This window comes from Barbatula barbatula (genome assembly GCF_947034865.1).
Source record: "Barbatula barbatula genome assembly, chromosome: 5".
Classification (NCBI taxonomy): Eukaryota; Metazoa; Chordata; class Actinopteri; order Cypriniformes; family Nemacheilidae; genus Barbatula; species Barbatula barbatula.
This window is the reverse complement of record NC_136769.1, coordinates 2,749,488-2,763,420: the sequence shown is the minus strand read 5'-3', so window position 1 is coordinate 2,763,420 and position 13,933 is coordinate 2,749,488. Positions and strand designations below refer to the sequence as shown.

Genomic DNA, 13,933 nt, shown 5'->3' with positions numbered 1-13,933 from the left:
TTCTGAGGGGCAGCATGTATATAGAGAACAGCACTGGTCCCAGAACCGATCCCTGAGGTAATCCATAATTTACTTGCGTTAGATTTGATGATTCCCCATTTAAATGGACAAATTTATGTCTGTCTGACAAAGATAAGATCTGAACCATTGTAGTGCCTGTCCCTCAATACAGATATAATTGTGTAAGCGATCTAGAAGTATGTTATGGTCTACGGTATCGAACGCAGCACTCAGGTCAAGCAGGACCAAGAGTGAGATGTTACCTTTATCTGATGCTATAAGCAGGACGTTTATAATTTTAACCAGCGCAGTTTCAGTGCTATGATGCCGTCTAAAGCCTGACTGAAATTTTTCGTGTATGTCGTTATTTTGTAAGAAAGAGCACAACTGAGTGCACACTACTTTTTCTAGAATTTTAGACAGGTATGGAAGATTTGAAACCTGTCTATAGTTTCCTAGTTCATTTGGATCTAAGTTTGGTTTCTTGATTAGAGGCTTAATGACGGCCATCTTAAAGGGTCCTGGGACATGGCCGTGCTGACAAACTGCCTGGGAGCTCCTCAATGGTGAGACTCCTCCTCCTTCAATCAGTGGTGAACCAGGTGGAGCAAATCTTCCAGGCAATCTGGGCGGACCAGCACCTAGCTCTGCTGTTGTCTTTAGACTGCAGTGAAAGGAGCATTTATAGCACCACAGAACCAAGGAAACCTCATCTTTGTGATCAAGGTGACTGTGCAAGACCAAGCCCTCCACAAAACTGTGAAAGACAGCCGGTAAGCGCCATATTGGCCATGCTTGGCTAGACTGCTAATGATACTCTGGAAAACGCAGACTCTTAACTCTTGTTGACTTTGTTAGGACTTTTTGCAGTGTTATTTATAACAAATGTTGGTTGTGGGGTATAAAGGAAAAGTAAGAGCCAAATGTATTGTTGACAAACAACGTGTTTGAAATGGTTATCAGTAATTTAAACTTGGTTTACTAAGATTTCTACAAAGTTCTTAATTCAGTAAAAGAAAATGTATAGTCTTCTTTGAAAAATCTTTGGCTAAAAAAACCCAAGATTTATCTGCTTAGAACTACTGATTAGAAAATAAATTGAATTTTTTACGACTAAAAATATTTTGAATGTATTTGGCTAAAATACAAATTTAGCTCAAAAATATATTGGCTCTGCTCATTTGGTTCAAAATGCTGGGTGTCTGTTTAAAAGTAGAAACCTTGTATTTTATAATGGCAGAAATGTGTTTATTTGAGGTGAATGTGAATGTAATTTTGTGTGTTTAATTTGACTGACAACTCAAATAATAACTTGTAGTTGTCATCTCTCTTTTGAGGTTTTTCACCTATTTTCTACCAATCAAAGAATGGTTAATAAAGGAGGAAAAACTGATTTCATGGCTGTTAATTGAGTGAAATCCAGTTAAGATCTTCATGTGGAGGGACTGTCCTTTTCAAGTGGGGAATTGCACAAAAAAGAGGTCAAAACTTGACAATGGCCTAGATGAAGTGACGAGTTGTTAATGTAATAAATGTGCTCAATTGTAACAGGTAGTAACTCTTTTAATAATTTAGGTTGTATGGGGTCTAATAAGCAAGTTGTAGGTTTAGAAGTTGCGATAAGTTGAATTAAATCTTCCTGTTTTATAGGTGAAAACACTGTAGCCTTTGTTTTGGAGCGATGGTTGGTGCTAATTCATAGGACAGATTTGGAGGTTGAGTTTTTACTATTTTGTCACGAATGTTTTTGATTTTTCTCAGTAAAAAATTTCATGAATTCATACCGAGGTGCGGCGGAATAGCCAGGTCAGGTGGTGTGTCTGTTTATTAGTAATTTAGCGAATGTGCAAAATAAAAACCTTGGATTGTTTTTGTTGGTTTCTATGAGGTTACGAAGGTGCTCAGCCTTTGCTGCTTTTGGTGCCTTTTTATAACAATTTGCACTCTCTCTCCACGCCATTTTAAAGACCTGTAATTGCGATTTTATCCATTTGCGCTATAGTTTGCGAGTTTCTCTTTAAAGGGCGCGAGCGGTGCTATTGTATCATGGTGCAATATTTATTTCATTAATATTTCTTGACTTCGTAGGTGTGAAAGCTTCTAATGTATTATTCTAATGTAATCATGCATAGTGTCTATGAACCGTTGCTGACTGTATTGTTGTGGAATTTTCTTATTCCTTAATCAAAGTGAGTTTTTTAAACACTTTAGACAAATGCAACACACAGAGAGCATGAGTTACCTTGCAAGGTATTTTATACTTTATTGTCATTCAGTCTGCATCACAAGCATGGTGCAGACAGAAGGCCCCTACCTGTTCATTTACAGGGGCTTTTATATCATCCATACATGACCCCCCCCCCCCTCTTCTTCTCCCCTCCCTTGAGCAAGAACGTATCTTTGGTAACAAAAATGTGTCGCCATTTCTTATCTTCACCAGAACCTCTTGGTCTTTGCTCAAGGGCAAAGGAGCTGAGTGGTTTGCCACGTAGCACAACATTTCTCAGAAATTTAAGAACAACAAGATAGACAGTCTTGAATCAATTTTTACAGAGATTAGCATGAAGAAACCCACGTCATGAAAATTTCCATCACAGTATCTATAATTGCGTTATTGGCGTTGGGAGTATCGTCCACCTGGGTGTTGTAGGATGAGAGTCCTCGGCCTACTTGATGAAGGCAAAGCTTCTTTAGACTTCTTAAACTGCTCGAACCCGCATAATGCTGCTTGCAGCTTTAATTTATTATTAATATTATTAGGGCCCTAGAAGAAGCAGAACCCTATTGTTTCTGTGTTGTTTATTAGGGCCTGAGCACGAAAGAACAAGCCACCGTCAACTACACAAGTTGATGTAACTCAGGCATTCAATGTCCTACAGGCCACAGACTTCACACATTTGTTCAAAGTCCTGGCCTGAATACATCTACATGGTAATATCCAGATACAGTTATAGCGCCACCTGCAGGAAACAGGAAATGGCATGTTTTAAACTGTTTTTAACTGCTCATAGAGATTCATACAGGTCAGCATCATATTTGACCAGTACAGGCAGTATGATTTTCAGACCTTTGTGATGGTACATCGAAATCTCCTGACTTCCTTTAAAAGGGTGTGTCCAAGGTGGCCTGACAAAATATGATGTTTCGCCATGAAACAAGAAGCTACAGTAACTCAGGCACACGCTATCCGACCGGCCATACACTTCACGTGTTCGACGAGAGTCCTGGCCTGAACGCATATCCACGTCAGTGTTCACCAAAAGTCATAGCGCCACCAGCTGGCAATAGGAAATATGGCAGGGAAAAATCTATAATGCAACTCCCTGTACGCAAGGCAAGGCAAGTTTATTTGTATAGCACATTTCATACACAATGGCAATTCAAAGTGCTTTACATAGAAGATATTAAAAATATCCATTTGATAAAACAGTTAAGAAATAAGAAAAATAAAAGTAACCAGTTAAGAATAAAAAATAAAATTACAAAGTTTAGAACAAATAAGAAAAATAAAAATTAACCAGTTAAGAATAAAAATAACAGAAAATATAGTTTAGAACAGATAATAAATAAAATAAAGTACAGCACAAACAGTCGGACGGTCAGAGGCACAGTGGCACATTAATCAAATGCAAAGTTAAACAGATGTGTTTTGAGTCTGGATTTGAATGTGGCTACTGTGGGAGCACATCTGATCTCTTCTGGAAGCTGGTTCAGCTGCGGCTCGCATAATAGCTAAATGCAGACTCTCCTTGCTTGGAGAGAACTCTTGGTATTTCTAGCTGATACGATCCTAATGACCTGAGTGTTCTTTTGGGTCTGTATTCAATGAGCAAAACTGCAATGTATTGAGGTCCTAGGCCATTGAACGATTTATATACCAGTAATAAAACTTTAAAATCTATCCTATATGTAACTGGTAGCCAGTGTAAAGACCTGAGGACTGGTGTGATATGATCATATTTTCTGGTTCTGCTCAGAATCCTTGCCGCAGCGTTCTGTATGAGCTGCATCTGTCTTATGGTCTTTTTGGGAAGGCCAGTAAGGAGTCCATTACAATAATCCACCCTGCTGGTGATGAAAGCATGCACTAGTTTCTCTAAGTCTTGACTGGAAACAAAGCATCTAATTCTTGCAATATTTTTCAGATGATAGTATGCTGATTTAGTTATTGCTTTGACATGACTACTGAAGCTAAAGGCGGGCGTACACGGTGCGAATTCTGCTGGTCGGAAGATCGTATGTCCACGCACACGTCACGAGTGAATTTATCTGAAAATCATACGGACGAGGTGATATACGACACGATTTTACGACCTGCCGATTTCCGAAGCAATCGCACAAAGTTCCGCGCCAAAAACATGGAGTCAGAGGAAGATTTGCTTTTTTTGTGGCAGCAATGGCTTGCGAAAGAATAAAAAAGAAAAGAAAAAGAAGGGCATGGCAAAGAGTTTGGCTGAAGAGCAGAGAAAAGCATGGACTTTCAGTTCTTCAAAAACAGCTGTGTATCTGTGTGCGCATGCTTTGATGTGGTCGTGGAATATGGCAAAGTATATAACCATAGCGTGTCACGCAAGTTTGTGCATATAGTAACGTTGTTTTTATATATTTTTTGAACAAATGTTATTGCTGGATAGTCTAGGTATTATAATTGTATACATACTGTTTTTACAGGCCAAATGTTTGATATGGAATAGCCTACATATTGTATTGTGGGAGAAAAGTGATGCAGAAAACTGCCTTCAGGCCTTTTGTTATGTTTAAATCCACTGTAAAATATCATCACGGATGACCCTCTCATGGTACACGCTGCTGGAAACATCATACAGCGCTCGCTGTTCCTGCCAGACTTCGGCGAGTTTATCCTCTTTTTCAATAGTCCACATTCGCTGTGGCGCTGCCATCTTTGTCTATCTTCTTCTGTGGTTTTCCTAGTTCGTGATTGGTCAACTTCAGATAGATCAACAAATCGTCTCGTTCAACCGCACACATGTCACGAATTCAAACCGATAGCTCACGAACTTTTTAGACATGTTTAAAAATGTTCGGGAGGTCGGGAAGTGCTCGTAAGGCGCTCTGCTCGGATTGTAATTCCTCGCACTTGATACGAGCCGCGACCATACGAGCATACACGATTTCCACACGATTGAAAAAAATCGCATGCGAACTCGTACGACAGCAAAAATCGCACCGTGTACGCCCGCCTTAAGGTCTGACTCTAGAGACACACCGAGATTCCTGACTTGATTTTTTGTTGTTTGACCTTTAGAGTGAAGGTACGCGTTCACCTTGTGAACTTCATCTTTATTTCCAAACGCAATGATTTCAGTTTTGTCTTTGTTTAACTGAAGAAAGTTTTGGCACATCCAACTATTTATTTCATCAATGCATTTGAGCAGGGAGTCAATGGGGCTGTAATCGTTAGGCGAGAGGGCTAAGTATATCTGTGTGTCGTCTGCATAGCTGTGGTAAGCAATTTGGTTATTTCTCATTATTTGGCTCATTGGGAGCATGTACAGGTTGAATAGGAGAGGCGCAAGAATTGAGCCTTGGGGGACTTCGCATGTCATGGATGTCCACTCAGACTTATGCTCACCTATACTCACATAATAACCTCTTGCTTCTAGGTATGACCTGAACCATTTTAGGACTATCCCAGAAAGCCCCACCCAGTTTTCCAGCCTGTCTATAAGTATGTTGTGATCGACCGTGTCAAATGCAGCACTGAGGTCGAGTAGGACCAGCACGGATAATTTGCCTGAATCAGTACTTAAGCGAATGTCGTTTACTATCTTAATGAGCGCTACGTATGCAAGTTGTACACCTTTCGCAGTTCCTGATGCCGACGGGTTGTGGTAGCACATGGTTGCAGTGCATGCACGAGGGCCTGCACATCGCTGCTCTCAGCTTTAATGTTTCTATTGTTTTTCTTTTGTTAGAATCCCAATATGCCAGAACAAAAGTATGTAAAAGTTGGACAAAAGTCTATTGGCAGTAATAAATGTTCCTCATTCTTGTTGTGTGTAGCTGTAGGTCGTCCTCCAGTGATCACTGTAGATGGGTTTGATGCTTCTGGTGGTCTTCATCTACAGTGTGAATCTAAAGGCTGGAAACGTGAACCTGATCTTCTGTGGCTGAACAGTGAAGGAGTCACTTTAACATCTGAATCTACAGACACACACAGAGATGACACAGATGGATTCAGTGTGAAACACATGATCACTGTATATAACACTGACACTAAATATCACTGCAGAGTCAGAATGAATCTTCACATGATGGAGGCTGAGATCATCACATCCAGTGAGTACAGATTTATGTTCTGTATTTCCTCTGATCTCATGATCATTTCAAGCAGTAGAAAACATGAACATATTCATAACTGAACTCAATATAATCACTGACATCAGTTAAAGAGGTTTCAGGAGTCTCACGTGATCTTATTTTCATCATTTACTTTGACAGTTTAAAAGCCGATTATTAGTTTCAGGAGACATTTGTAATGAAGATCCATAAATGGGAAGGAAGGAGGCAGAACCGGCGAACATTTAACAGACTTTAATAAAAAATAAACAAACAATAAACACGGAAGACCGGCGGCCACCTCACGGTAGACTGACGGTCATAAACCATAAACACACACGTAGCATGTCCAGGCCCAATCCTCTCTCGTCAACGGTCCTGCAGCTTGTCCTCTTAAGCTCCCAATCTCTTCCGTGAGATATGCGGGACCGGTGAGCGTTCAGCTGATTCCAACTATCACTCACGTCGCCCGCCCTGCCTCACGGCTCTCGTCCCGCCTTCCTCACCACAACTTTGTTTTGCTCTCTTCCTCGCACAGAAATGAGTCCTTATATATAAACATGATCAGCTGTCTTCAGGGGTCAATTGATGATTATGAGGATTCTTGACATTATGAAAGTTTGACAGCATCAGATCTTTTGTACATGTCTGATGTTTTGAAACATAGTTTGCACTGCACTTGAGTTTACATGTTTATTGCACTAAAAACATAGTTTCATTATAAATATAAACAATTACACAGAGTTATTTTAGACTGTAAACATTGAGTCTCAGTTTTGTTTTACAGGTAAAATGTTTCAGTCTTGGAGATCTTCAGTGATTCTGATATCAGTTGCTGTTGTTCTCAGTGTGATCTGTGTGATACTGATCATTGTGTTTGTCTGTAAAAAGAGAGGTAACATTCATGTGTTTTATCATATTTAATATGTATTAATACTGTATATATAGTGTGTAACCTGTAGTTAGTTAGAAAGGTTGTTTATGTCGGCATTGAGCATATCATGGAGTGTGTGTGAATGATGTTTGTCACAGTTTTAAAAAGCAACTTCATATAGGTTTAGATTAATCTTATCTTCAGTTAAACACATGTAGCCCCTTATCCTCTTACTGGTTATTACAGATTAGAGTTCATGATAAACGGCTAGGTTCTTTTGTCTTCCTTGTCTTTGTACTGATGTGAAACAGTTACCCTAAAATTACAAATCTATCCTCCTATTATACACCAAAATGAATCCCTGTATACTTTCACAATTACAATAACACACACGTGCAAGAAAATATGTATACAAAGTGTATTGTATTCACAAATGAAGTCAGGTAAAAATATAAAAAAGAAAACCAAAGCACCCTCTTCCCTCTTTTTACCTGTTTACTACTAACGGTTCAGTGAAATAAGATTAGCGAATAAATGCTTAAACCTGAAAAACAATTAAACCTCACAAACTCTCTGACAATATCGCAATAGATTTGAAATGAAAAGAAACACAAATCAGGCCTTGTACTTATTACACAAAGCATTCACACATCCCACCCCATTGCAGGCCTGTTCCGATGCTCGAGTACATAGGGGCCGGAAAACAGAAATGGTCGCATCACTCAGAAGAGCAAAAAAATAAAGGTTACCTCTGAATTGATGCTAGTGTGCGTTGAAACAACTTCTTAGCAGATTGTTGATGATGCCTTGGGTTACGAAGCTCCAACCGCAAGAGAACTAAATGCCTCACAGCCACGAGCCGGAACGACATCCACAGTAGTCCCGCGATTCCTGGATGAATGTCTGTTTTTTCAAATGACACAGACGTCCTTTATCTCCCTGTCTATCCGGTACTCCGCTAGATCAAAACGGAAAATGTTCCCGATTAGCTCTGGACGAACTAATTAATAGAACGATTCTCCTCCTCTCTCCTTCACCATAGTCCTCTCACGCAAAAATGTTCCTCCTCTCATCAAACCCAAACCTGATTGGTTCAGTCTCTGTCCATCTCTGATTTTGACCAATACACTTCAGAGTAGCAACCAACTTGATGTCAGCCACGTTTTTCCCCTAGTACATTTCAACCAAACTTTATACATGAAAAATCTCTTAAAGGTACAGTATTCATCAAAATAAATTCCAACATATTATGGTAAAACAAACATTTCCTCATTTTGGTTACATCCCCTTAACATAATATACCTTACACACACATTTGAGATATGCCACTTCTCAAGTTTTATGATCTGTGCTGGAAAATAAACTAAACACACGATATACAGGATCAATACAGGACAATATACAAACACCATCATCACATGGGAGCAAATCTTTAAATAATAATATAGGATGTTTGTCATTCCTGTAGTTAAGTCATAATTATATCATTTCAATGCGGTTTTCTCTTCAGAACTACAGAGAGAGAAAGAGACAATACTGAATGAAGACCAGAGAATACAGAGAGAGGACCAGAGAATACAGAGAGAGGAAGAGATAATACAGAGAGAGAAAGAGAGAATACAGAATGAAGACCAGAGAATAGTGAATCAAGACCAGAGAATACAGAATGAAAACCAGAGAATACAGGGAGAGAACAAGAGAATACAGAGAGAGAACGAGAGAATACAGAGAGAGAACAAGAGAATACAGAGCGATAATGAGAGAATACAGAATGAAGACCAGAGAATACAGAATCAAGACCAGAGAATACAGAGAGAGGACCAGAGAATACTGTATGAAAACCAGAGAATACTGTATGAAGACCAGAGAACATGGAATCAAGAACAGAGAATACAGACAGAGAACCAGAGAATACTGGATGAAGACCAGAGAATATGGAATCAAGAACAGAGAATACAGACAGAGAACCAGAGAATACAGATTGAAGACCAGAGAATACAGATTGAAGACCAGAGAATACAGAATGAAGACCAGAGAATACTGAAGGGTAATTTTATCTATTGGCTTTTTAAGTGATTGATAAATTGTTGTTTGTTCAACTTGGTATTTAATGATTACTGTTTTTTCTCGATTTCTTAAACACATTTCTTGAAACTATGCCTCGTATCCTGTGGTCCATAACGCAAATCCATAACGTCTCACACAATTCCCCAAACATCCTATTTTTAGGTCAAAATGAAGCTCTACACTGAAAACCATTTACTCTTGCTGAAAAAAACTAACTTTTCCCTCACACATCACACACAAGCCATCAAAAACACACACACTACAACATAGTCTAGACACTGGTGCAATGAATTCAAAACAATATTTTCAAAACTGGTAAGTTATGTTACTTGTGGTTATCCCCTCAATAACCTTTTCACATGAACACAAAAGACACAACCAATGCATTCATTCATGTAATACACATCACAACTGTTAACAAATAAATAAAATGTATTCCACCTCAGCATCCCGTCTTTGTTCTGGCCAGAGAATCTCGTCCACATCATAGGCTATATTGGCCCTAGCCAAGCAGCGAGGGTAAAATCCTCTTGAATGCCTGATCCACCCCTGGGATGCATCTACTGATATGTCTAACTCATCCATATGGTTTAGAAAGGGAGAGTATGCAGGCAGAAAGAGGTTAGAAAACCTCTAGGTTTTAGGTAAACCAGTCACTAACCAGAGCAGCGCGATGGCAGCTGACGTTATCCCAAACAACAACATAGTGAGGCTGCTCTGGCTGTGCTGGTGCCCTGAGGTCTAGCTGGAACATATGCTATTTTAGACTATCAATGAAAGCAAGGAGGAGTGTTATAGGGTCCTAGAATGGCACGACGGTGGAGTCAAAGATAATTTCATAGGGAACAGGTTGGCCTTCAATCTCAAAGAATGTCTGCAAAACACATGAAACACAGTAGAGTAAATCACTACCCTTAAGATAAGTTCAAGTGGCAAGTCAGCAAAAGCTGCTATACTGTGATGGTACACAATACTTCATAACATATCAAAACTCATACCTTAACATATTACATATTAGCTTTCCTGTAGCTCAGTGGTAAGATAATTGCGATAACAACACAAGGTTGTGGGTTCCATCCCAGGGGATTGCAGATAATGCAATGTAAGTCGCTTTGGATAAAGCCATCTGCTAAATGTAAATTACACTCGTTGGTCTTTCACTCTTTCTATTTGCATACACGGTATGCCTGTTTCATCCGGAACCCGTGCTTTCATAGGATACGATCACTTGTGGAGGGACTGAAGGCATTTAACCCTCGAAAATTATGATCATCCTCAATCACTCTCCTTTGAATCTCTGGCAGGCGGATTACATTATTAGCAATGATGTCTACAAGCTCCCTCTCTTGCTTCTTGGACACCAGGTGGTCGTCTCTGTGTCCTATAAAAATAGAAGCACTCATTGCTGTAACATCCTTTTTACAGGAAAACTGGAAACATTCTGAAACTCTATCCGTCGGCGAGGCATTTTGAGGCATTTCTTTATTACATTGGCATAGTGCAACAGTGTATGCACTCTAAAGTTACTGTACAAAACAGTCTTACTATACGTACCGTACTTGTCTTCCTCCCTGAAGGTTCTGATGATCGAGGCAGCGGTGAAGTGACTCAAATTTGGCTGTACTCGTTATAACTACCATGGACAAGGACATGTTCAACTAATGTGGCTCAAATATCATCAGAGACGTTTTGTCTCCTTGCCCTTCGTCTTCCCCTCCTTCTTCACCACGTCCAAGTCCTCATCTTGCTCCTCCTTCACCACGTCCTCTTCCTTATCCCTCCTCCTTCACCACGTCCTCTTCATCTCCCTCCTCCTTCACCACGTCCTCTTCCTCTCCCTCCTCCTTCACCACGTCCTCTTCCTCTCCCTCCTCCTTCGTCCACGGTTGAAATACACACGCGAGTGGTCCGCTGCTCATCACACATCCCCAGCTGATCACGAACACTAGTCCGGCAGCTGGTTCCACACAGACGGTGCAGGGCAAAGATTACGATCAGCTGCACCCAGCCGATCTCATATTCCACACAGCAGTCCACACAGTAATCCACACAGTAATCCACACAGCGGTTCCAAAACGGTAATTCACACCGACGTCAAGGGAAAAGGGAGCGCTCTCGATCAGCTGCACTCAGCCGATCTCCCCCCCTTTTTTGTTCACACAGCACTCCACTAGCCCTTTGTATACACCTCACTGATTCCCGCTGATCAGCATCAGCTGCGGAATTATCCGGATCAACCTCCAAACACCTGCAGGAGAGAGAGAGAAACACAGACCCTCACGGGTCGTAACACTCTCCCTCCTCCTTCACCACGTCCTCTTCCTCTCCCTCATCCTTCACCACGTCCTCTTCCTCATCCCTCCTCCTTCACCACGTCCTCTTCCTCTCCCTCCTCCTTCACCACGTCCTCTTCCTCATCCTCTCCCTCCTCCCTCCTCCTTCACCACATCCACATCCTTGAGCCATTCCTTCATTTATATGTGGATCCATTGTTCCAAAGCTCAATTAACTGATTCTGAACCTTCTATCTATTTATTGACGCATTTGATTGATGTGTGAAATTTTGACTCCTAGTGTTTCATCCTGGGTAATATTGTGGTAATTGAGCTCAAGCTGTGCTGAATTGAGTTATCAATAATGAATGATAGTGCTTTCTTAATGACCACACGTTGTAAGCACTGAGAAATGTGGGGATTTGTGTGCAGAGTTATGCAGTAACAGTTCACCAAACTTAACTCATGTGTCTAAGTAGGGAAATAGTGTTTATGGTTCAGCAAAATCGGTGTGCTTTTCGAAAAATGGCGTTATGGTTTTGACAATTAAGTTCAAAAGCCTGGTTACAGTGTTTTAGCAATCGAGAAAAACTGTAAAATATGAAATCTTATTTAAATGTTTATGTTTGTGCATGTTTGTTTTGTATTTTCTGTTTCCTATATTTTAATAATTTTTTTCTTTACTTTAAATTGTATTCAGAGTGCGAGCCAGAACAGATGACTGTAGAAAGTGGTGAATTGATTTTAATGTCTTTATTAATTTAAGTTATACATTATTAAACATTTTATATTTGGGTTATTGATCTTTAGTATAATTCTGTTATGGACTCTGTATAACTCAATACTGTCTGTGTGTTTTTAGTGACTTCACTGTTAAGAAAACATGCAGGTAAGTGAAAGTTTGATCACATGATTCAAGTGTTTTAGATCTACAGCCGTTACAGGTGATTGTTTGTGTCTCAATGTGAAGTGAGCTATAGGATCTTTATCAGCATCTTTATCATTTAATAATTGAATTTTCAGATTACAATCCTATAGACAGTTAATAGAGCTAATGTATGTCCGCTGGAAGATATTAAATATGTGTAACAATATGTGTTGTGTTGAGAGACTGACTGGGGTTTGATCTTGAGAACATATCATCTCCGAAGATAAATTTAAAACGGCAATGGGCTTGACGAATGGCAAGCGCACGCCAGTTTCCGTCCCGTACATACGGGTATAAAAGGAAGATGGCGGCAGTCATACACTTATCCTTTGTTCTTCGGAACCTGCGTGGCATATGTTGTCAAGCAAAAACCAACTCAGACTCAACCTGCTGGATTTACGACGCGGAGCAGAGGACTTCTCCTCTGTGCCGAGGGACAGGCCACTTCCGCTCTCCACGCTATGCTGGTCCTCCAGGTCTTTCAGGCCAACTATTTCTGAAATTTATTAAGAAATTAGTTTATTTTACCAGGCAGATTTAAACATAATAGAACATAATATAATTCGGTTTCAATTCATAAAGAATTTCTTAAAGAATTACGATTGATAAGATTGTACCATTCACACTCAGACTACGCCACTCTGGGAATTTCACCCAAAGACTTAGAATAAACCCCAACAAAAGGCATACACAGATTCGTATCACTCATTAGTGTCAGAGACATGGGTCATCGTACAAAAATTGATTTTATTGATAATTCTTAAAAGAAAACAGTATAAGAAGGATATGAGGGACTTTGTTCAGGTTCAATGAACCCCTACAAGTTTTAGAACCAGGTCCAGGCAGGGACGAGAGGCACAGAGGCACTGTGCCGCCCGCAGATGCAGGACCACTGCACGTCACTGTGCGCACACGCACACGCAGGTGTTAATACCAAGCACTGCACACGGGTAGAAAGATACCATCACCCCAATAAGAATCCTCTTCTAATGGCCCTGCTAACACACACACACACACACACACACACACAAAGGAGATACATCAAACACAGAAAATACCTTTGGTAGATGGGAGGATCATTCAGGCTCAAAAAAAAATAATCTAAATAACCAATATAATATTATAACTAACAAATTAAAATAAACAGTTGGTTGAAACTAAACCCTAATGTCAATGGTGACAAAATATATAAAGAAATCAATAAAAGAGACAAATCAAACTCCAGACAAAATTATTAATCAAACAAACCAGTCAAGCAAATTGGAACAAAATAAGGTTAAAGAAATAAACTTATTTCGAATAATAATTAGAGAATAGATCACGAATACATTTCGTTGCACTGTACTTGTATGTGTGTAATGACAATAAAGTGAATCAAATCAAATCAAATCAAATTTAACTTTAGAAACAAAATCAAATACAAATGAAAAAGCAGATAGGAAAAATCTAAATAAATTGGAATAGGAGAAGAGCAAAGATTGCAGTTTAGAT

General features: G+C 39.7%; 1 protein-coding gene across 1 annotated transcript in view; it reads left to right on the top strand.

The window, feature by feature from the left end:
• Positions 1 to 13,933, top strand: part of LOC306893683 (butyrophilin subfamily 1 member A1-like) — a 52,905-nt gene that overhangs the window by 26,931 nt on the left and 12,041 nt on the right. The window contains exons 4-8 of the mRNA XM_079455632.1: positions 6,025 to 6,300; positions 7,088 to 7,195; positions 8,685 to 9,221; positions 12,215 to 12,247; positions 12,377 to 12,403. Of these exons, the coding sequence (XP_079311758.1) occupies positions 6,025 to 6,300; positions 7,088 to 7,195; positions 8,685 to 9,221; positions 12,215 to 12,247; positions 12,377 to 12,403 (981 nt within the window). The remainder of the gene's footprint in view (positions 1 to 6,024; positions 6,301 to 7,087; positions 7,196 to 8,684; positions 9,222 to 12,214; positions 12,248 to 12,376; positions 12,404 to 13,933) is intronic.